The sequence below is a fragment of the Mustela nivalis genome (genome assembly GCF_964662115.1).
Source record: "Mustela nivalis genome assembly, chromosome: 4".
NCBI lineage: Eukaryota > Metazoa > Chordata > Mammalia > Carnivora > Mustelidae > Mustela > Mustela nivalis.
The window spans coordinates 36,363,263-36,387,663 of NC_139023.1; the positions used below are offsets into that span (position 1 = coordinate 36,363,263).

Here is a 24,401-nt window from a genome sequence, read left to right on the forward strand (position 1 = left end):
TTCTTTCTTAGAAGTACAAGTGAGAAACAGAGTTGGGGATCTTCTCCAGGTCCAACTGAATCACCTGCTCCTATAAATGGCTCATCCCCAAAGGCAAAGCGGTCATTCAGCTCTCTTCCGTGAAGCTTTCTCTGGCAGAACAGATCCCTGTCTTATACTTCTGAACGCTCAGCACTTTGCACATAACTCTGTTAGGGAACTTGTGAGCATCCAGTTACTCACTAGCCCTCCAGTTAGCCTGTGAGCATCCCCACAGCCTGGTGGGTCTCCACCACCTTCATATTTCCAGTAACAAACTGGGATATAGTTTATATGCTCCCAAATCTGTGGAGAGGATACAGATCTGACACTGCTTATTTCTAGTATAGTTTGAAACTAGAAAACATTATAAAGATTATTTATTTATTTATTTATTTATTTATTTGAGAGAGAGACAGTGAGAGAGAGCATGAGCGAGGAGAAGGTCAGAGAGAGAAGCAGACTCCCCGTGGAGCTGGGACCCTGATGTGGGACTCGATCCCGGGACTCCAGGATCATGACCTGAGCTGAAGGCAGTCGTCCAACCAACTGAGCCACTCATGCGTCCCACTAGAAAACATTATAAAACAAAAATACACACAGCTTCTCCAATGAAGCAGCTGACAAACTGTATCGAATATTGTAGATTTCAGAGTTCTTTGAAGGGGGGGGTGTCTGGGATTGAGTCCTGTGTCTGGGCTCCCTGCTTAGTGGGGAGCCTGCTTTTCCCTCTGCCTGCTTCCCCATGCTTGTGCTCGCTCCTGCTCTCTCTCAAATAAAAAAAATCTTTTTTTTAAGATTTTATTTATTTGGCAGAGAGAGAGAGCACAAACAGAGGGAGAAGCAGGCTCCCCGCTGAGCAAGGAGCCTGATGTGGGGCTCAATCCCAGGGTCCTGGGATCACACGACTTGAGCTGAAGGCAGACACTTAACAACTTAGCCACCCAGGCACCCCCAAAATAAATAAAATTTTTAAAAAAAGGAGTTCTCTGAAACGGCACAAACTATGTATCCCTCAGACATAAAAACATTTTTCTCCCTGACTTTAGAAAGACGTTTGCCCATCAGATTGTAATTTTTCATTGTTCTAAAACTAAAATTGCTTAATTATAACAGGCAATGATTTGCTTGAAAAATAGAAAAACCACATAAAGTACATGAAGTATACAAAGAACAGTGTGATCCTGACTCATGGGTACTCAAAGGGGGTCACTGTGGATGGTTTTAAGGCCACCGGTTATGAGGAAGGGAGAAGACACATGTTATACAAACCTGGAAAAAGCAATCTAATGGTTTTAGATTTTAATCACATATGAACAAGGCAAAAAACCCAAATCAGGTAAATAGTTAGTGCTTATAGTCTTTGCTGCCTTAGTACCAAAAATTTCATGAATGTAAACCAAAGCAAACAACTATACAGTAAAGCACTTCGCAGTTTCAAAAAACCAATTTTTTAATTCAAGTTTTGAAGAGATGAATGTTAATACCCAGAACAAAGATGGTTAGGCTGTTTTTTTCTAGCACATATACAATGTATAATGATGTAGTATTAGAACCAAAAAGTTTTAGGTCAAAAAAATACATCTTTGTGAAGTATCTTTTGCTCTAATTTATAGGTTCTTGTAAATTCCTCCACTTTAGGCTCCCGACACATGAACATGACATTTACTTCTTATATTTTACCTTATAAGCAACTGACAGAGATGTAAAAATACATATACCTAAAAAGTGGTTATCCTATAATATGGACAGCCCAGAATTTAGAAATTGTATAGGCTTTCTGGCACTACAGAGTGGATACACTGGTTATTTATTCTGATTAAGGCATATTAATTACAGTATATTTTTAAAAGTTGGTCATTTTTAAAATCTTCATTTTTGAATTCAGAAAATTCTAGTCTCCACCATTCAATAGGAATTCAGTTAGCTACATCTGGCCATCTTTTCTTGATTCATCTTAAAGGTCAAAAATAGAACAATGAGGAATGTAGGGCTATTAAAAATATATAAATACTAGCAGCAATTGTTTAAGTCATTTGGTTCTCAAAAACACTGCTGAGCAAATTCTAATTATGTCCAAGGCTGAAATATTTCACTCTGCTTTTGGTTGCAGGTTGTACTTTTGTGGCTGGAAAAAATGTTCTTCAATAGCACTGACTAGTTCATTTAGTTCCTTCTTCAGCTGCTCAGGATCACTGGAAAATAAGGGAGAAATTCCAGATCAGTGCATTATTCCAAAGCATATTTGAGGTTCTCCCCGCATCGGTCAAGCAACACTGAAACTACCCTTAAGAGGAGGGCTCGATCAGACAAAACAGAACCCCGGTGTCTGAAGCATGGGAACGCATCTGTTGAGTTGGACAAAAAAAAAAAAAAAACTCCCATGAGACGATATCCACTCTTTCCCCGAAGGTTTTCCCAAGGCCTCTAGGATAAACAAATAAGAATTTTTAAGAAACAGAGTTTTTTGCTCTAGTGTCCTCTGCAACGTCTGTACCTAATTGTGCAAATTATTAAACTTTTATGACCTCAGCTGTCATTTGATCCTGTTAGACTTTTACAAATGACCAGTCTGTTCCCACTCTCCCAGGACAGGAACGCTCCTCATCCCATTTGCCTTCAAACTCCTGGAAGCGAAGCAGCAGCCGGTCTGCAAGGCCTTCCTAGACGGTACAGAGAATGGGAGCCTCCTAGCGGGCCTGCTGATCACACACCAGCAACTCAGAACCCTCCCCCCATTTTAATCTTTTCTATTCTACTTCTAGAACAAAAGGGTCACAACCAAAGTCTACACAAAAATCTAGGGAACTATATCCCTCTAAGGAATGACATTTTCAAGCATACGGAAAACATTCATTTAAATGCGAACAACTGGGGCATCTGCGTGGCTCAGTGGGTTAAGCCTCTGCCTTTGGCTCGGGTCATGATCTCAGGGTCCTGGGATCGAGTCCCACATCAGGCTCTCTGCTTAGCAGGGAGCGGCTTCACCCCCTCTCTCTGCCTGCCTCTCTGTCTACTTGTGATGTCTCTCTCTCTGTCAAATAAATAAATAAAATCTTTAAAAAAATAATAAAATAAATGCAAACAACTGAAGATAGGAAATAATAAAATAAATTTGTGATTAGACAGGTTTCCAGCCGTTCACGTTAGTGTGAGGTTACTAGTGCTGGGTGTTTACTGTAAGTACTTGAAACCAAAAAGCTGAATTTAAAAAACCAAATCCTAGCTCAAACTTGTATGACTTCATACTTGGCTGTCTTCAATAAATGCAATTTTATTTTAATGGAAATTGAAATTCTTGGAATGAGTTAAGATCATTTTTATATCGCCACGGCTGCCCAGTACAGCTGAAACAACCCATTTTATTGTAGGCATTAATTCTGCCTCTACCACCAGCCGTATGCCCTCCAGCGAGTGGCTTCGCCTCTCCAAGGCCCAGCTGTCTCATCTGTAAAATTGGGATAAAGACTTAATTTTCTCAAGAGAGGTGTTGTGTAGATTGAGATAAATTATATAAAGCAATTAGCACAGAACCTGGCCCGAAAACCCAATAAATGTAGCTATCCTTAAAATTATTTTTACCCCCACAGGTGACATATAAAGTAATTAGGCTTCATAAATACATATGAATCACATAGGTCATTATTTCCTTTTCCATAAATGTGTTTTGAAGATAACAACCTTTCTCAGGAAGGCACATAACCAATCCTTACTGGTTTGTTGTTGTTGTTGTTTTTTCCCTAACAATATATCTAAAATTAAACTCACCAGTGAATATACAAATACAAATATATAAATGTATTTATCTCCTACTGGTTTTGTTTCTGTTAGAACCTTGCCTGATATGATTGGTATATAAACCCTGAGACAGTAACAGAGTGTCCTTGTTCTTGGGAATTGTGTATGTATTGAGGTTTGCAACTTATTTTCTGATGGCTCAGAGAAAGAAAGGAAAACAAACAAACAAACAAACAAACCCAAACCAGCACATACAGTACACTGTGAGAGGCAGCGGATATTGCAAAACGTTAGCAATGGCTGAGTCTAGGTCAAAGCAGGCTAGCTCTGTCTGGCGACCTGTTGACAGCCCATTTTTATAAATAAATTGTGTAAATAAAGATTTATTGGAACACAGTCACACCTATTCCATTATGTATATAACTTCGTTTTGCTTTTGAGCAACAGCAGAGGGGAGGAGTGCGACCATAGGGCTCACAAACTCTCAAACGTTTACCATCTGGTTCCTTCCAGAGGAAGTTCGCCAACCTTTGGTCTAAGTGAAAGGGATGTGGGTATTCATTGAAATTTTCTTAAAATACAAAGTTGGACAGAAGACATCTACAGAACAAAAAAAGATTCTGTAAAAGCAGGACTTAAATTTGGAAAGGATTTCCCATTCTCTAGAATATAAAATATACTAAGAATCTTAAAGTTATTAAAGTGGTCAGAAAATCAGAAAACACAGCTGTGGCTTTATTGCTGCTTTGTGTCGGGTATGCTGGTGACCTGAAGCATATCGGTGACTGGCCGAGTGCCCAATGGCCCTATTATAAATTGGAGCAGCATTTCGATGAATATAATAAAAGGACATTTTTTTCAAAAACATTTTCAGTAATTTGTAAACTTATATTTGAAGTTAAAGCCACCTAATACCCCATCTGAAAACTGTAAAATACAGTATTGTATTATTAATATAATTTATTTAATACTAAATAATACTCTACAGTATTAAATAGTATTGTTATTATACAGTTTCTAAATTATTATATTTTCACAGAGTAATGAGAAGGAAGGGCCAAATACAGAGAGAAAATGGATCTTTAAGTTGGACTATTGTTCCTTTGTTTCCAAAACAATGAGAAGGAGAGTTACAAAGCAATGTCTACGGGAAACCCCATGCTCAAGAGTTGCAAACAGCTTCACATGTAACACACACAGGAACACTGACACCAGTAAATATTACACTAAAATCTTGGTTATCCAGAATGCTTAGAAAATGAGCTATTTTACGTGTTTCTTCAAGAGGCTTACCAGCTGAGTTTTTGTCCTGGCAGCACAAAAAGATTTTTTTGTTTGCTTGTTTGTTTTTATTTATTTGACAGAGAGAGACACAGCAAGAGAGGGAACACAAACTGGGGGAGTAGGAGAGGGAGAAGCAGGCTTCTGGCCAAGCAGGGAGCCCGATGCAGGACTTGATCCCAGGACCCGAGGATCATGACCTGAGCCGAAGGCAGCCGCTTAACAACTGAGCCACACAGGCACCCCCATGAAAAGGTTCTGAATGGGACTTGGTAGCAAAATATAGGACACAGTCTATGGCTTCTTAGATATACTTGGGTGCTATGGTATTTAAAAGCCATAACCATGACTCTGACGGTTGGACTGGAGCTCTTATTTAGAAGAAGATGCAGGGCCCATGTGGATGTGGACGATAAAGTGGGCAATATGCTGAGTTCCTGCGTCCATGTTTCGTAGTTTTGTTTCATTTTAGTATTTCTTTCTTTGCTATCAGCAATCCTTTCTTCCTGCCCAAGGAAAATCTAAGGCTCACAATTCTTTTTTTTTTTAAAGATTTATTTACTTATTTATTTATTTGTCAGAGAGAGAGAGCTAGAGAGTGCACAAGCAGGCAGAGTGGCAGGCAGAGGCAGAGAGAGAAGCAGGCTCCCTGTTGAGCAGAGAGCCTGATGCGGGACTCGATCCCAGGACCCTGGGATCATGACTGGAGCCGAAGGCAGAGGCTTAACCAAACATAAGGCTCACAGTTCTGTTCCTGCCTCTCAAATTTGCTACATTTATTTTATTTTTTTTAATTTTTTTAAAGATTTTATTTATTTGACAGAGATCACAAGTAGGCAGAGAGGCAGGGAGAGAGAGGGGGAAGCAGGCTCCCGCTTAGCAGAGAGCCTGACTCAGGGCTCGATCCCAGGACTCTAGGATCATGACCTGAGCCGAAGGCAGAGGCTTTAACCCACTGAGCCACCCAGGCGCACCAAATTTGCTACATTTAATCTGCTAAAACTTCTTCTGCGTTTATTTCCAAAGACTGCAAATTTACTTCCCAAGACCACAGCAACTCTTCAATGAGCAAAGCTTTGATGTGTAAATGTCCTAACAACTGTTTAGACCCATCCTCCCCACTGGCAGTACTGAGGGCTGGAAATGTGGCTAGTGCGACCCAGGAACTGAACTGTTAACATCAGTAAGTCTAATCAGTGGAAATGCAAATTAAAAACCCCGACATTTAATTCAGTTATTGGAAAATTTGAGCATGTGTGAACAACTTACGTATCAAAATCTCCTTTTTCAACTGTAAATTTTATGAAATGATTATACATTTGACACTTCAATAGCTTGGGAGTCAGGGAGTTAATGACACCCCCTCCATGCAGTCAAACATCCATGTATAACTCGACTCCCCCAAAAGTCAGCTATTAGCCTTCTGTTGACCAAAACCCCTGCTTTTCATGTAACATAAATAGTTAATTGACAGGATGCCTGGGTGGCTCTGCTAGTTAAGCGTCTGCCTACAGCTCAGGTCATGATCCCAGGGTCCTGGGATGGAGTCCTCTATTTGGCTCCTTGCTCCATGGGGAGTCTGCTTCTCCCTCTGCCTGCAGGTCCCCCTGCTTGGCTCTGTTTCTCTCTCTCTCTCTCTCTGAAAAATAAATAAAATCTTTTTTAAAGTCAGTTGAGAGGTGCCTGGGTGGCTCAGTGGGTTAAAGCCTCTGTCTTCAGCTCAGGTCATGATTTCAGGGTCCTGGGATGGAGCCCCGCATCAGGCTCTCTGCTCAGTAGGGAGCCTGCTTCCCCCCGCCCCCTCTCTCTCTGCCTGCTTCTGGGCCTACTTGTGATCTCTGTCAAGTAAATAAAATCTTAAAAAAAAAAAAAAGTCAGTTGACATGTATTATGTTTCTTACATGTATCATGTTAATGTATTCTTACAATAAACTAAAGAAAGTGTTATTAAGAAAATAATAAGGAAGGGAATATACATTTGTAGTATTATACGGTATTTATCAAAAAGAAAATCCATGTATAAGTGGACCCACACAGTTCAAACCTGTGCTGTTCAAGTATTTCTCTCTCTCTCGTTTTAAAGATCTTATTTATGTATTTAGGCATGTACGTATGTATGTATTTATTTATTTATTTACTTATTTACATATTTTTAAATATTCTTTTTCTTTATTTGACAGAGAAAGACACAGCGAGAGAGGGAACACAAGCAGGGGGAGTGGGAGAGGGAGAAGCAGGCTTCCCACTGAGCAGGGAGCCCAATGTGGGGCTCGATCCCGGGACCCCAAGATCATAACCTGAGCCGAAGGCAGATGCCCAATGACTGAGCTATCCAGGTGCCCCTGGAACAAGTATTTCTAAAAATATCTAGCATTTTAATTGAGATATGTGGTAAGTGTAAAATCCTAAATGGATTCGGAAGGCAGTGTGAAAAAAGTAAAATATCTCATTAATAATTTTTATATAAATTATATATGGTATAACAATATTTTCATATATTAAATAAAGTAGAATAAATTACTAAATTAATTTTAACCGATTCTTTTTGCTATTTGAAAAATGTGTCTAGGGACACCTGGTGGCTCAGTTGTTAAGCGTCTGCCTTGAGCTCAGGTCACCATGATCTTGGGGTCCTGGGATCAAGCCCCACATCGGCAGGAAGCCTGCTTCTCCCTCTCCCACTCCCCCTGCTGGTGTTCCCTGTCTCGGGTATCTCTCTCTGTCAAATAAATAGAATCTTCCAGAAAAATGTGTCTAGTAGGAAATTTCAAATTGCATTATGTGGTTGACATTTTCTTTCTTTATTTTAAAATAGCATCCCTTAATTCTTTTTAAGATTTTCTTTTATTTATTTGAGAGAGAGAGAAAGCCCGTGCACAGTGGCGCAAGTAAGAGAAGTGGTGGTGGCCGGGGAAAGAGGAGGAGGAGGGTGAGGGACCAGGGGACTCTGTGCTAAGCACAGAGCCAGACTCTGAGAATTCTGAGATCATGACCAGAGCCGAAAACCAAGAGCTGAAAACCAGTAGTTGGAAGCTCAACTGAGCCAGCAGGCGCCCCTCACATTTTATTTCTGTTGGACAGTAGTGACTTAATCTACCTTTAAAAACCATTTTCCCAATTCTTTATTCTGATTAGAGGAGCTCTGGTTACTGGAGGGTTCAATAAGTGTGCAGTACCACATTTATACATGCTGACTACGTGTACCACGGCTGTTAAAGTCTAAGATGTGGGGCGCCTGGATGGCTCAGATGGTTAAGCCTCTGCCTTCGGCTCAGGTCACAGGTCACGATCTCCAGGTCCTGGCATCGAGCCCCATATCTGGCTCCCCACTCAGCATATCTGGCTCCCCACTCAGCAGGGAGTCTGCTTCTCCTTCCCCCTCTGCCTACTGCTCTCCCTCCTTGTGCTGTCTCTCACTCTCTCTCTCAAATGAATAAATAAAATCTTTAAAAGAGAATAAAGTTTAAGATGTTATGGTACTGCAAAGTGAACTCAAACCCTTTGCCAAGGTCACAGAAACACGAGCCTGAAGCTATCAGACCATCAGCTCTTGGGTGGCAAGGACTCCCTCTGCTAAGGCACTTTCTCCTCCCCAGAACCCAGCACAGACCTATGCACAACAGGGGCTCAAGGACATCTGTTCAGTGGTGCAATGGATTTTAACTTAATGTATCAGAGATAAGGAGAAAAAGAGGAAAACTCATGTGTGCTAGTCTCAAATAAAAGTACTGGAAAAAGGAAACTATACTACGATTACTGAAATTCAGAATGAGATTTTTCCCTACAAAGAAAGGCAGGACAGAAATAAGCGCGTAGAAAATCAGCTCTCCCGTCCCTGTCCCTGCATGCTTCAAGCAGCTGTTCACATCACAAAATTGCTGCCAGTTCAGAAACAACATTCCTAATTAAGGTCCATACTGGAAAGACAAAATGTTTTACTTAGTATTTGCACAGAACCGGTTAGGAACCTCGAGGAATAAGGATCGCAGGTGCTGCCATCACATCATACCTATTTCCAGGCGGGGCACACAGTTCTGAATAGTACTTGATCTTGGGCTCGGTCCCACTGGTCCGCATGGTGGCCACGCCCCCGTTAGCAAAGGTGAAGGTGATCATTTGGCTGCTTTTGCTAGTAGGGAGAACCTGTAAAAGCCCCATATCAAAACATATCACTGACATTTTAGAAGTTCAGCGGAAAATTCCCGAAATCTTCCTGTAGAGAGAAAACAAGCAGTAAGGACAGGACTGAATAAGTGTGGCGACAACATCCCTTTATGTGGCCCACAGTAGGCCTCGGCCATTTCCTGACGGAATGAGAGATGGGACCCTCAGCAGCAGTACAGGAAACCAAGCAATAATGGAGCCCTGCTTTCAAAATGGCGCTCCAATCAAGCATCAGTACAGAGTAAGACATTTTCAGACTTCAGTGCCTCCAAAAATTCATCTCTTCATTCTTTTTTGGGAAGCTACTAGAGGAGGTGATTTAGGAAAATAAATATAGCAAGAGGAAGTCATGGGGTCCAGAAGCCAAGGACCCACCCCGTAACTGGTGAAGGGCCTTCCCAGGATGACACGCGTGCGCCCGCCAGAGAGAGGAACTGCCCTTGCCTGGACAGGGGCCTGGGAGGGAGGCCAGTGGAAACAAAACAGAATGGACAAAATGGCACTGGGCCACGTGGAAACCCCCCCTGAGAGGCATCTGGAGGAATGTGGGAAGACTGGAGATCGTTACATAAAAATCCAAGGAAATGAAAGAACAGAACTATTAATTATAGGAAAAATAATTACACAATCTGGGGGAACGGAATCAAAGTACACTATTTAGCTAAGTGGGAAACAACAGTTACCAGTCGTAACGATCCAAGCACAGGCTCTGAACTCACCCCACGTTGTGGCAGAAGTGCTTGGAAGAGAGGGGAGAAGGGAGAACAGTGCACGGAAGAAACGCCAGATCTCAATCTCAATCCTTACCTCCGCAACAGAAAAGTAATAAAGTCAACCCCTGAGAAGCCCAAGCATCACCACCTGAGAGGGAAGGGTGTTGTCTCGACACGGCAAAGAGATGGCGAGGGTTGGAGCGGCCGTGTTTCATGGGGACGCTTCCAAAAATATTTCTCTTTAAAAATATATTGTGCGCAGAGGAAAAAAAAAAAATAAAAAGGAAATAATAAAAATGTCTAACAATGCATGAGGATAGTCTCACTCTCCTTTCCTGACCCACTGCCATTAGTTAGCAATACTCGGCTGCCATTTTTGAGCCTTCTTTGGACTCGAGTGGAGGATCCAAGTGATGTCAAGAATGCAAACTCCTGCTTGACAGCTAAGAGCATCCGGACATTCAGAGAATGGAGTGAAACAAACTAGGATGCAAACAGTGTTTCTTGAAGGGTGTACCAGTAACATCAGCATCAGCAGGACTTGATACAAATGCAAATTCTTGGCCCCCACCCCAGACCTACTCATTCAGAAACACCACGGGCAGGCTGTCCCTCCTGATGTACTGAGCAGGTGCCCAGACAGAGGAAAACCCGGATCTGGAGGCAGAAGACCCAGATTTGACCACAACCATCACCGACTAGCTGTGGGACAGTGGGTGGGTCTTAAACTTCCGAGCACTGATTTCCTGTATGTAACATGGTGACATTGGTTCCGATAACAAGTGACAATCCTTGTAGTTCAAGCCCCTGATTTTTAACTTTCTATTTATTTCGATAGTGTATTTATAATAAACGCTGGAATGCCTAAAATCAGCTTCAGATAATTCCATGATTAGATAAATTAAGCTATTCAAAGTATAATTGAAGGTAAATACACAAGAGTTTAGTTGATAAAAGACAGTATCACTTACAGCTTTTTTATCCGGTTGGCTATCATCGTAGCCGGTTGTAAGATCCCTAATGCCAGAGATTTCAAATCTGCCACAAGTTTTTGGATAATTATTCTTCCCATCGTAGTTCCTGAGGTTTTCAAATAATTTCTTAATGGTGCCTTGATCATGGCAGATAAAATATGAAGCTTTGGTAATATGGTAGCCATATCTATGAAAACAAACACAAATAAGTAATATACAGCACGGTGACTCTATTTAATGATATCGTACTATGTATTTGCGAGTGGCTGAGAGTACTGATCTTAGAAGTTCTCGTCACAAGAAGTATGTGTAACTCCGTGCGGTGTGGATGTTAACTTGACTTCCTGTGATGATCGTTTTGTGATATATACAAATATCAAATCATTACATTGTATACCTGAAGCTCATGTCAGTACATCTCAACAGAAAAAATACAAATATGCAAAACGAGAAACAAATACTCCCACACTCCATGTACACAGAACACGTATCAGCCAGTATTAACTAAATGAAACAAGTAACCATAACTAGCTTCAAAGGAATAATTTAGCCTAAAAAATGTATGATTGGCCCCCGGGATTGCCAAACTGCTGCCTGGCCTTCAGCCTGTATCTGGGGGTAAATATTTCATTGCCCGGAGGCCACACCCCACCCCGTTCCCATGTATACCACCCCTGGCTGCTTCTGCACCATAAAGGCAGACTTGACTAATGGTTCTAAAAACTCAGTAGATGTCTCATGAACACCTGCATCTTTCCTGACACCAAACACTTAAGATCACCTTCTTCAGTTAGCTCTTTCTGCAACTGCTGTTCTTGTTTGTTGAGGATGACCGCAGTGATGACTGATAATAAGCGTTAAACGGGTAAGCATCAAAAGAAAGGAGGATCCTTTCCTTCGTTTCCAGAAGAGAATCCACAACCAAAGAGCATTGAGAGAATGTTAGCGTCTGACACATAAAAACATACTAAAACACTGAAAACTATTAATTCAATTAAACAGAGTAAATAGAAACTTACTCCACATAGATGGCCTTGAGCTGCTGAGACAAAGACAGATTCTTGGTTGCTAGAAAGCTAGCCAACTCTGCGATGATGACCGCGGCGCTGACTCCGTCTTTGTCCAGAACAAACGGGCAGCACATATATCCTGTGGAAACACGGGTCATGCATCCACGCTTGGGGGTGGGCTCCTTTAAAACACTGGACATGCACATTATCTCTGTGCACCTTGCCCATCGCCTGAGAGGTTCTACAGTATGAATATGTGAATGCTTCTCATTGACCACCTTTACATGCAAGAATCCAGCCCAATGCCTCAGCTCGAGGCAGGCCTTCCAGAAGTCCTGCGTGAATAACCTAGGAGAGTCTCCCTTCTAGACAAACCGTTCAGTCCCTACATCCAGCCCAAACCCCTCCCGCTCACACAAAATGGTTTCCAGTTGTTCTCGTCAACGCTTATTCTGTCTTTGCTGAACTCCAACAGTTCCTGTGAGTTAGGTCCTTCACCTTGACCGCCTAGCCAGTACTCTCGTGTGGTTACGAACGGGATCTACACACACTGCACGAGGCTAAGGTCAGTGTCATCTGTTTCTCTCAGAGTCACTACGTAATTAATGCACAATAAAAAGTTGATAAGCAAATGGAAGGAAAAAATTTTACCAAAAAGCTATAGAAAGGTAATTGTAGCAAAAAGGAAAAGGAAAAGCTAAACTATTACACACTTCTTTTGATTAATTAACTAAATTAATTCATCTGTGCTGCAGGAAATACAGATGAATCTTCTTCTTCTTTTTTTTTTAAAGATTTTATTTATTTGAGAGAGGGAGAGAACCAGAGACAGAGTGATGTGGGGGAGGGGCGAGGGAAAGAATCTTAAGCAGACTCCCCGCTGAGCAGGGAGCTCAATGTGGGGCTCGATCCCAGGACCCTGAGATCATGACCTGAGCTGAAACCAAGAGTCAGACACTTAACAGATTGGGCCACCCAGGTGCCCCCTTTGAATCTTCTTATGTAAGTGTAATAGCTTTTACAAAACAAACAGCTAATATAATATAATAATATTATATATTATATAGTATTGACATATAATATATAATATATATTATAATAATATAATAATATAATCATACCCCCCACCCTAACATCTGAATTTCAAATTTCTCTACCTAGCTCCCCCTCCTCCTCACCTACACGGACAATTTAAGACAAGTATTTCTCAGTCATTCTGGCTGGACTTGGGGCTGTCCTTTCAGGTGACAGTCACTTTGAGGAAAGCCCCACAACTAAGTCCTTCCCTTTCCTCCGGACAGACCTCTGCCCAGCACTTTCAGAAGAGGAGTGAACCATATCAGATCTGAGATCACCATAGTTGAGGGAATATCACTACTCCCCAAAATATGTGGGGTCCTGGGATCCAAGCACCATGTGTAGAACATCACTGTTTTCATCCGGGGTAAGGATTCACTCTCTGACATTAATGGCTTGGTTATTTGTAAAATATTCTTTTTAGCTAAAAGAAAATCTGAGAAGCCAGTTTTAGGGTTGGACAGTTCAACCCTCTGAGTGTGGTTGGACAGTTCAACCCTCTGAGTGCTGCTGTACTCTTGGTCTCCTGTTAATTTTCTGAACCCCAATCCAAATCCCATTTATTTGCATTCTATATACTAAATAATGCTACAGTCACTATTATCACTTCTTACCGATAGCTTCTTCGAATGCAAATAAGACATTTTTCCCCTGGTCTATGAGCTGTTTGGCTCGGTTTCCCATCCACTTGAAGCCAGTTAGTGTTTCCTAAAGGGATAACCCAAAAGAGAAAGATGTGCCTTAGTCCTTCTACAGAGCCAAACAAATCTAAGAGCAAGTCCTGGAAACGTGTTACCTCAAAATGAAAGCCCTCCTTTAAGGCAATGGCTCGTAAGATTTTGGAGGAGACGGTGCTTGACAACATGTATAAGTCTTTGAGGGCGCTGTGATCTGGGTTCTTTTCTTTCCAAGAAGTAAAAAGCCACCAGCCTAAGAGGGCCCCCAGCTCATTGCCGGAAAACACTCTCCATTCACCACTGGAAAACAAAAACAAAACAAAACAAAAAAAACAACGCATTACTGTGACCTTAAGACAGACACTGCAAACGGCTGGGGCAGGACAATTAAGTCAAACAAGGCTCAGACTGGTTTCTGCAAATGTTCTTGTCTTTCTTGTTTAAAGAACTGGCTGGAAACATGACTGCTGCTTCACCAACATCCGAGCAGCTCCTCTGTGCTGGTTTCCTTCGACAAACCTCCCATCTCGGAAGAGCGATGATCTACAACACTTCCGTCTTTGGCCAAAGCTTTGGTTTTAAAGATTTTATTTATTTATTTGAGCGAGAGAGACAATGAGAGAGAGCATGAGTGAGGAGAAGGTCAGAGGGAGAAGCAGACTCCCCATGGAGCCGGGAGCCTGATGCGGGACTCGATCCCGGGACTCCGGGATCATGACCCGAGCCGAAGGCAGTTGTCCAACCAACTGAGCCACCCAGGCGTCCCATAAAGCTTTGGTTTTAAAGATGATAGAAATATCCTGGTAGGATCCCACCTCAGGATAACAGACTGTGTGTCTCCGTTTTTGGTCTGGACAGTATTGAGGTTTCTGGAAGGCAACAGCCTAACAGGTCTCCAGAGCAGGTTCATGCTAGGATGACCAGGCCACCAGACAACAGATGCGGGACTTCTCCTTTCCGCAGTCCACGTGGCTACAAGTACGTTTTGTGTTTCAACAAGTATCATCCTGCCTGAACTTCCCAGAAAGGGATTAGAACTGAATCTGTCTGATCATAATCTGAAACCCTAATCCCTTGGGGTGCCTGGGTGGCCCAAGTAGGTTAAGCATTCAACTTTTGATTTCAGCTCAGATCATGACCCCCCGCAGATCTCGTTCTATCCCTCTTTAAATAAATAAATAAAACCCACAATCTTTTAGTAGCACCCCACTGCTCCCAAAACATCACACGTGCTGTTTGATACCCAAAACTGCTCGGACCCTGCCCGCTTTTCATCTTTTCTCTCCACGTATGTCCTATTAATTCTGGACAAACTCTAGGGTCAAACTTGTCTTTTTTTTTTTTAAGATTTATTTATTTATTTATTTGACAGACAGAGATCACAAGCAGGCAGAGAGGCAGGCAGAGAGAGAGAGAGGAGGAAGCAGGCTCCCTGCTGAGCAGAGAGCCCGATGTGGGACTCGATCCCGGGACCCCAAGATCATGACCTGAGCCGAAGGCAGTGGCTTAACCCACTGAGCCACCCAGGTGCCCCTCAAACTTGTCTTAAAAGCTGGGTATCCACTGCTCTTCCTCTGTGGTCTGCTCAAATTAAATTCAACATTTCCTTAAAGGTCCAGCCCCTTCACCAAACCCTTCAGCAAACCCCACACTGTAATGCAAGCTCTAAACATTGCACTTGTGGGCATCAGGTACTGAGCCATTAATAATAACAAAATCAATGATGAAACGAGAGAAGATAAATAGTACTTTCAATTCCAAGCTCATTTTGGGCTGATTTACTCTGCATGACGCTGGTGGTCCCCAGAACAGCATTTCACTGTATGTTAGCGATACAGTGACAATTTGTGTGATAAATGGTAAATATTCCCCAATAGGTCCGGTCTCCCCAAGCACATTTTATTGCTTATGTTTTCTATGAGATGGGTAATCACAATCCCTTGTACCTGTCTTGCTTTTCGGCCACGGCAAGTCTATCAGCATCTGGATCATTTGCTAAAATGATTTTGGCCTTGGTTTTGTCAGCCAAGGCAAAAGATAAAGTCTGAAAAAGAATAGGAACATAAAAGACTACTTCAGTCAAGAATCGAGCAAATTGCAGTCCTTAAAAATATCTTGTTCTTTAAGAACTGAGGGAACTCTCCCCAAATGAAGGCTGAATTCTATTTCTGGAGCTGGTCTTGGTGGGTCACCTAATACTTCCTAAGCCAGAGGTCAGGTAACAGGAACATCAGCACGTGACCCACACCTGCCTGTGGGATTCCTGCCACACCTAACAGCCTGTATGTGGTATTTCTAGGCCTTGCCAAGTGATCAACCTTCAAAACCAACCAAAATAAATGGACTCTCTGAATATCGTTGCAACCTTCACCTTTAAAAAGGTTGAAGCAACTATAATTCAAGTAGCATGACTTCATATTAAAAAAATGAAGGAATAAAAATCATTTGATGAATAGCCATTCTATTACTGTTCCCTTTTCACATTTAGCAAGCACAGTAAAGTCAATTTAAACTTAATTCGATTCGATTTAAAATACGATGTTGATTTCACCTCTCATATCCTGATGCTAACACATATATTTTGAAGCCTCTTGGAAGAAATGGGTGACTGATACATATAAGTATTTCTCATGATGAACCTGGGTTTTTTGTTCAGCACAATGAAAACTCATAAATAGTTGTTTTACTGGATAGTAATAATTTTGGATACAACAGGTCACTTTTAGAACAAAAATGATGACGTTACCAAGACACCTTTGCCCTCCTCAGGATTTGGGTATTTCACGGTTGGGAACTCAGGATCGGGATTTTTCTGTTCAGGAACAGCTTCAGGAGGAGCAAAGCCAAAAGCTTTGAAAGCCGACTGCACAAACTCATGACCCACGCCGTGGACAGAGGTGTGCACAAACTTGACCTTCGTCTCCCTGTTCACACTCCTAGGATTAAACACAGCATGGAAAAGGATAAAATAGAGATAAAAGACGCAACCCTGGCTTGCAAAACTAGAAACTCTGCTATCAAGGAACCAGATTCCTAAGAAAGGAAGAAATCAGTGTATTAAGAAGGTACCAGATAACCAACTATCTTTCTAATTCCATTTAAAAAAAGAAGCAAAACTTACGGACCCTTTCCCAAATATACACCCTACCCCCAATACATTCAAGTTTTAAATTTCACTCTGTAGTTATTTTCAGTAAATCTGATTACTTTCAGAGTTTGATTCATGAGACAGCTTTTATACCTAGAGTGGGATTCAAGAAAGAACTTGGGGCTCAGGTTCTAGGACAGACTCACGGCTGTCTGCTGGTGCCAATGTCCCAGCTCCTAATTCTACTAGGTTCAAAATGTCCCTTTTCACAAAATGGGAAGAAACCTCTTCTATACGGATGGATAAATTTTTTTTTTCCTTTGTCAAGTAACCATCCTGTTTATCAAATTATCCGGGGTCTGGATATTAAAATAAAATAACAATCAATATCCAAAGTTAAAGTTATAGAAAGGTAAAAATAAGACTTATAAAAATTCCAGTGTTCTAATTGCTTGAATCTTAGGTTATTGTAGTAACCTAACCCATCTCTTTTGAAAGTGAATAAATGCACAAGGTCTCCTCTTAAAATAGGAAATAAAGTGCATCCGAAAAAATAAATATGCAAGACTAGTGAGAACAAATCTGGAAAAAATTGCTCAGATATTAAAGTGAAGTATAAAGCTATCATAATTAGAACAGTTTAGAATTAGATTAAAAAGGCAATTAAAGGAACAAAATAGAGAGTAGAAGTTGATCGAGTTTGAAATGGGAAATATATATGAGAAGCAGGAATGGCTTTATGGTTAACACACTCTGAAGACATACTCTGAATGTAATTCCTAGAGTTCTGTCACTTATAAACTGTGTGACTGTTGGTTATTTACTCAACCTCTCTGTGTCACAATTTTCTCATCTATAAAATGGTGATACACCAGAACCTACCCTAAGCATTACTATGAGGATTAAAATGAGATTAAATTAATCAGTAAAGGGGCACCTGGGTGGCTCAGTGGGTTAAAGCCTCTGCCTTCGGCTCAGGTCATGATCTCAGGATCCTGGGATTGAGTCCCGCATTGGGCTCTCTGCTCAGCAGGGAGACTGCTTCCCCCCTCCTCTCTCTGCCTACTGTTCTGCCTACTTGTGATTTCTCTCTCTGTCCAAAAAAAAAACTTTATAAAAAAAATTAATCAGTGAAAGTAAAGGCCTATAGAAACTATCTATATAAACACTCAATCCAAATGGGGAATTAGTTGATAAAGTGATATTTCCAATTAATCAACAAAGATAGATTCTTTAATTTAATGTGTTGGTGTAACAGCAAAACCTAAAAAAAAAAATAAAAACCAATCTGCTTTGCTATTTCATGTCTCACACAGAATTAAAAAATCACTAATGACTGAAAAGATTTAAAAACATTATAAAATGTAAATATGCAAGCCCTAGAAATAAGCAAGGGGTAAAAATAATCTTGGTATAAAGAAAGTCTGAGTACAACACAAAACTTAGAACTCATAAATTAGAAGACTGATAGACATTATCCATTTTTTATGAGTTCATCAAAAAGTTTCAATAAAAAAGTCCAAAGTTAACAACAACAGAAGGGAAAACAACATTTGAAATAAATGAAGATCGGTTTTCTCTACGAGCAAAGAGGTTTCACAAATGCAAAAAAAATGAATAAATATATAGAAAAATATAGGTGAAATAAACAGGAAAAAATAATTGATTCATACTTAAAGAATCCAAATAAAGTAAGATATTGCTTTCATCTAGCAAAATAAGAAATTTGATAATCCTCAGGACGGGTAAGATATATGGATCACATACTGTTCTGATACACTCGAGATAGTACGTCATTGAGCTTGATACAGATACAGTTGGGACTCTGCTGGTGGGAGCGTCAACAGGTAGAACGTGTTTGGAGAGTGATTTATTACTCATGGCCAACTCCGTCGATGCCCGTGCAATGTTGCTACAGGACCTGCCGCTTACGACACCCTGCACGCACACCCACACTAGCATCAAGGCATTGAGTGCGTTGTCACCGGTGCTCCCTAGAGGAGCGAGCCAGTCAAAATCCTTGTCTCCATGACATCCAATCAGAGGGACAGAGGGAAGGCGCACACATGTGTTCCGTTTGGGCTGTACACCGTTGACAGAATGGTCCCCCACATTCAAAAATGACGAGATTTCGCACAGAAAATGTAGGTTTCTCATTTCTGTCAGGAGAACAAATCCGGCATCTGGAGACTCCTGACCTCCATTTGCACATGGTAACACCTGGCAAGGAGGGCCGCTCCCACCAGAGGCTCCTCTACCCTGCAGCCTCCGTTCCCAGTGGTCCCACAGAAACAGTATTAGAGGCAGCCGAGAAACTGTGCCTCTTTAAAATCAGTGGTCTCTTCCTGGGGGGTCAGTCAAGGGTGGTGGGGCTCCAAGCATGTCACAGCAGGACAACACTGTTCCTCGGCTTGATGGCTTCTTCCTTCATTGCATGTCCTAAGTCTGCATCCCTGGGTTACACAAAGGGGTGCGGCATGACAATGGAAGAGTCGGAACCAGCAGGGGTCAGCACAGAAGGGACCCATGACAAATGAACTGGAGGGGAAAAGGGCAGTTGTAAGACAGTGGCTCACAAAGCCCAAATTATGAATCACCTGTCCTTACAAGAAAAAACTACTGATCCTTGACCTATACCCTCTAAAATCAGATGCAGCCACAGTATACATACCCATCGAGAGAAAAACTGAATGAAAAATGAGAGCATTTGACTGAATCACCTTATTTGAGCTCATAGGAGGTGAGTTTACAATCCACTTACCTGTGGAAACAGTATTTTTTAAGGTCTTCAAAGTAGCTCTCGTTGATGGAAGCACTCGGGTCATGAAGCAGTGGACTGCTGTTAATTAAAGAATCGTCCCAAGCTTGAGGCCACGGCTCCAGATTTTCTTCAATAGCTTGAGAAATCGCCTTGTCATGAGGAGAGTTGATCTGAGCTCCGTTGTCCCAGTAGACCTGGAGAAGGCAGGCATGTATCCAGATGGCTTAGGTTCGTGGAAAATACAGCCTCCGTACCTGCACCATAAAGGAACAGGATGCAGACAGAGGACACGAGTACGGAGAGAAAAAGCAGAATACCTTGTACCCGTTATCCTGCTTTGGGTTGTGGGAGGCAGTTATCATGATTCCAGCACAAAGTTTCAAATGCAACACCGTGTAGGGCTGTAAAGGCAAGAAACAACAACACTTTTAAGTGAAAAATCAGAGATCCTCAGCCTGGGTCTTGTAAACTGTTTGTATCAACTTGTTCTCTTTTATTTTTTTAAAGATCTTATTTATTTATTTGACAGAGAGAGATCACAAGTAGGCAGAGGCAGGCAGAGAGAAAGTAGGAAGCAGGCTCCCTGCTGAGGAGAGAGCCTGATGTGGGGCTCGCTCCCAGGACCCTGGGATCAGGACCTGAGCTGAAAGCAGAGGCTTTAGCCCACTGAGCCACCCCGGGGCTCCAACTTGCTCTCTTTTAATACACAAAATAGAAAAACATCGTAAGAAGGGGTCATTCTGTATGTTTGTGCCACACCCGGATGATCCTTACTATGATGGCTCAAAATTGAGGGACATGCACCCTATCCCAAGAAGACAAGTGAGTATTTTCCTAGGTGCCTTCTTCTCATTCTGTCTTCCACTTGGTAGAACCAGAAATCTGTTCAAACAAAAAAAGTTCTAATCCTTCATCTCACATTCTTTTCAGCTCTTGGCTCAGGGCAGAAGCTTATGGATTCTGTTTCTTCCCTCCAGTGGCTTTGTCTTCTTTCCCATTTGCTTTTAGGGAACAGGGCAGGGTAATGTTGAAGAAATGGAGTGCTCCTACGGCCTGCTCACTCATCACCCGCTCCAACGTTGGAAATCCCTTTTTGGTATTTCTACTCGGCTCCCATCTTTGTGAGACTTTAGTTCCCCAGATGGGGAGAGGGATGGGGCTCTCCTCCCTTGGGCTCCCTGGGTGGCTCAGTAGGTTAAGCCTCTGCCTTTGGCTCAGGTCATGATCTCAGGGTCCTGGGATCAAGTCCCGCATTAGGCTTTCTGCTCAGCAGGGAGCCTGCTTCCACCCCTCCCCTGCCTGCCTCTCTTCCTACTTGTGATCTCTGTCAAATAAATAAATAAAATCTTTTTTTAAAAGAATATTTTGGGGGCTGTAGATTAAGATTTACTACACATAGACAGCCTGAGATTCTAACCATCAGCCCCCCTCCAGCCTCCCACCAAGATCTCTGTGGTCATTTGTCCCTTTAGGGGTTATTTTATATCCCCCAAGCAAAGAAAAGGGGAGAACCACACCACAGCACGGGAAAATGTTCAGGAGATACTCTTATAATTAATGTCTGATAGAAAAATAATAGCAGTTAACACTGACATTGTACAGAAGAGCAAGGATGCTGGAACACATGGCAGTTTTTCCATCGAACAATGAAATCCAAGCTACATCTGGCTGTGCGGTTGTGTGTCTACTGGGTTATTGACAACCTGGAAGGTGCGGCATCTACCTGTCCATGCACTCGAGCCAGTGGAGCTGGCTTCTCTATTTATTCACCTCTTGTCCACCCGATGTAAGAAACTGCATTCCACTCACATTTTTGGCTTAATTTCTAAAAAAAATGTACATTCGCAGCACCTGGCCCCATTTTTATAAAGTTCCATCTACTTAAAAAGAACAGTTGTCATAGTCCCTATTGTCCTTTTCTTTGAGTTCTGCTCTGTTAAGGATTTGATATAAAAAAAAAACTTCCTAAAATGTGCCAAGCAGGCTTCATGTCCTGGTCACGAACAGTATTTAGAACAAAACGTGTGTAGCAAAAGCTGGTTAATCAACTTGTCAAAAACATTCAGGGGGAGACACGGTTTGAGGTGAATTCAGATTTCTACCCAAGGAGTTTCCTGCCTGTGCCAGTGAGAAAAAGACACACAAACCCAATGAAAACACAGACAGCAAACAAAAGATATTTTGCTAACTAGTTATAATACCCTTTGAATGCTAAGAAGGAAAATTGCACTTAGAAAAAAATAAACTCTGATGCATTAGGGGTTGAACACCTGAGAGATATTATTAGGATGTGGGGAGAACATACCCAGAGAGGTGAGAGGATGCCTGATAAATGCCAGGGGGCTCTCCTGTCAAATAAATACCCAAATCCCAATAGCTTAAAGACCGCAGAACACAGCCACGTCCCATCCCTGATCCCGTAAGGGAAAATTAGAAACAGAAAGGGTTACTTACCACAAAGGGGGTTGGGGTTATCCCAGAAAAGAGGTACACAGGAATCCCTTGAGTGATAAATGTGGTTGCAGCAAGTCGGGCAAATCTGGAAATGCAGCGTGACGGGGGGAGAAAGGAGAGGAGCGTGTCAGGACCCTGGGTGCCGGTGAAGAAGGAAATGAGTGCTCGACCCCTTCTTCAGGTCATTCATTGTATTTCCATTGGCACAGAACACTGACCTTGGAGCAGTCTTAGGAGTCATCTCGTTCCATCCCTTTGTTTTACAGAGATGGGACTAAAGCCAAGAAAAGCCAGGTGAGTTGCCTCATGTCAAACAAGTCCCACAGCAGCTGGCCGAGGGCCTCACCCAAGTTTTTCTGTTCCGTCTCAGGGGTTCTCAGCCAAGGGCAATTCTGCCCCTCTTATGGGACATCTGAAATGCCCGAGATGTTTTTGATGATCACTGGGGATTGCTAGAGCAGGCTAGAGGCTGGGGACGCCACCAAACACCTTACAATGCACACAGCAGGCCCCAACAAAGACTCACCCAGCCCAGTAGGACATCCCATGTCAACAGGACAGAGGCTGAGAAACCCTCATCTAAAGTTCTCACAATCCAATAGAAGCCACACAGACTAGCATCTGATTAGACGTCGTCTCATGAAATATAAGGCATATTGGCATATGTAGGAGAGTGTGTATGTATGTGATACATATATCGGGCAGAGACACATCTTGGCTCCATTCAGCCCTTTAAAACAAGACTTACATCTCTGACATTGAAGTTTTTCTCACCTTCCACAGGGCTAGCTTAGGGCAGGACACAGAATGGGGCATCAAATCTTTCTTCAGCCTTGGGGTAGACTATTTTATCACAAAAGCTGAGCATTTTACTTTCATTGAACCACATACCATTATAGGATTAAATAAACAGATATGTACTCCTTCTCTTCCCTAATTTTTTTTTTTTTAAGATTTTATCCATTTGACAGAGAGAGACATAGCGAGAGGGAACACAAGCAGAGAGAGTGGGAGAGGGAGAAGCAGGCTCCGTGCTGAACATGGAGCCCAATGTGGGGCTCGATCCTAGCATTCTGGGATCATGACCCAAGCCAAAGGCAGATGCTTAACAACTGAGCCACTCAGGAACCCCTCTTTCCAAATATTACTTGAGCACCAGCTTTAGCCAACACTATTCTGGAAGCTTGCTGGGCACAAAGAGATCTCTGTGTTTTCACAACATGAGCATTAAAATTCCTAGGATTCACAGTAATAAAAACAAGATTTTGATAGTGGGGGGAAAAAAAGACTCTACGAAGGGAAACTCACAAAAATAACAAAATTCAGCAAAAACAATTTTAATAAAAATCTGAAGTAAGTCTAAACTGTAGTCATCAGAACTGAAGTAACTTCAAACAGATGTCACTTTCCCCCTCATGGAATGTTTTTCTTGTGTTCTGGGTGACTTAAAGGTGTTTTTTTTTTTTTTTCCTTAAAGATTTTATTTATTTGACAGACAGAGATCACAAGTAGGCAGAGAGGCAGGCAGAGAGAGAGAGAGAGAGGAGGAAGCAGGCTCCCCGATGAGCAGAGAGCCCAATGCAGGCCTCAATCCCACGACCCTGAGATCATGATCTGAACCGAAGGCAGCGGCTTAACCCACTGAGCCACCCAGGTGCCCTAAAGGCGCTTTCTTAAAAGCAGCAAGGGAGACGCTCAATGCATACATTATATATACCAACTAAGTAACAGATCTGCACAGGAAAGATTCAATGTGTTCTCTGTGTATGCTTGATGGTTACTGTTTATGTGTTTATCTTTCCCCACCAGATCTTTAAAATTGGGAGATGAAAGGACTAATAATTCCTTACATAAAGTTCTGCACCTGCAGTCGTTTCTGCCTCTTTAACGAGAGTCCATTTACTCACCATAATGTTTGACCATGTACTGGTTCGGTACTTATGCGACTATCTCTGAACATCTTGCATGTTGTGGAATGGAGCGACCCTGGGCTCCACTCCACCCCATCACACCCGGAGACTTGAGCTATAAACTCACAGAGCGGTCACTTTCTGGAAATGCTATGGCTCTAAGGCCAGAGCTAGAAATATCCATACCTTAATCACCAACATGAACATATCCGAAGGATGTGTCAACCTGAAGCTGAGAATCAGCCCCAAAAGAAGCAATTTCAGAAGCTCCACAGGCACAGTTGGCCATGTATGTGCATGGCACATGCTCTGGCTAGAGGCAGTGACCCGGCCCCCGGAGACAGAAAAGCATGCTTATGACCTAATTCTTTTCTTTTCTTTCTTTCTTTCTTTCTTTTTTTTTTTTTTTGTTTAAGATTTTTAAAAAGATTGTTTAAAGATTTTTTTTAAGTTTTAAAGATTTTTTAAGAAGGTTATTTAAAGATTTTTAAAGATTATTTATGTGACAAAGAGAGACAGAGCACAAGCAGAGGGAA

General features: G+C 42.0%; 1 protein-coding gene across 1 annotated transcript in view; it reads right to left on the minus strand.

The window, feature by feature from the left end:
- Positions 1-1,453: 1,453 nt before the first annotated feature.
- The window catches only part of PGM2 (phosphoglucomutase 2), a 35,273-nt gene continuing 12,325 nt past the window's right edge, over positions 1,454-24,401 (minus strand). The window contains exons 4-14 of the mRNA XM_082728922.1: positions 21,956-22,040; positions 19,819-19,902; positions 19,502-19,695; positions 16,399-16,588; positions 15,599-15,696; positions 13,772-13,952; positions 13,590-13,683; positions 11,908-12,037; positions 10,886-11,075; positions 9,047-9,180; positions 1,454-2,213 (exon numbers count right to left, since the gene is read on the minus strand). Coding sequence (XP_082585048.1) covers positions 2,111-2,213; positions 9,047-9,180; positions 10,886-11,075; positions 11,908-12,037; positions 13,590-13,683; positions 13,772-13,952; positions 15,599-15,696; positions 16,399-16,588; positions 19,502-19,695; positions 19,819-19,902; positions 21,956-22,040 — 1,483 coding nt within the window. The 3' untranslated portion in view covers positions 1,454-2,110. The remainder of the gene's footprint in view (positions 2,214-9,046; positions 9,181-10,885; positions 11,076-11,907; positions 12,038-13,589; positions 13,684-13,771; positions 13,953-15,598; positions 15,697-16,398; positions 16,589-19,501; positions 19,696-19,818; positions 19,903-21,955; positions 22,041-24,401) is intronic.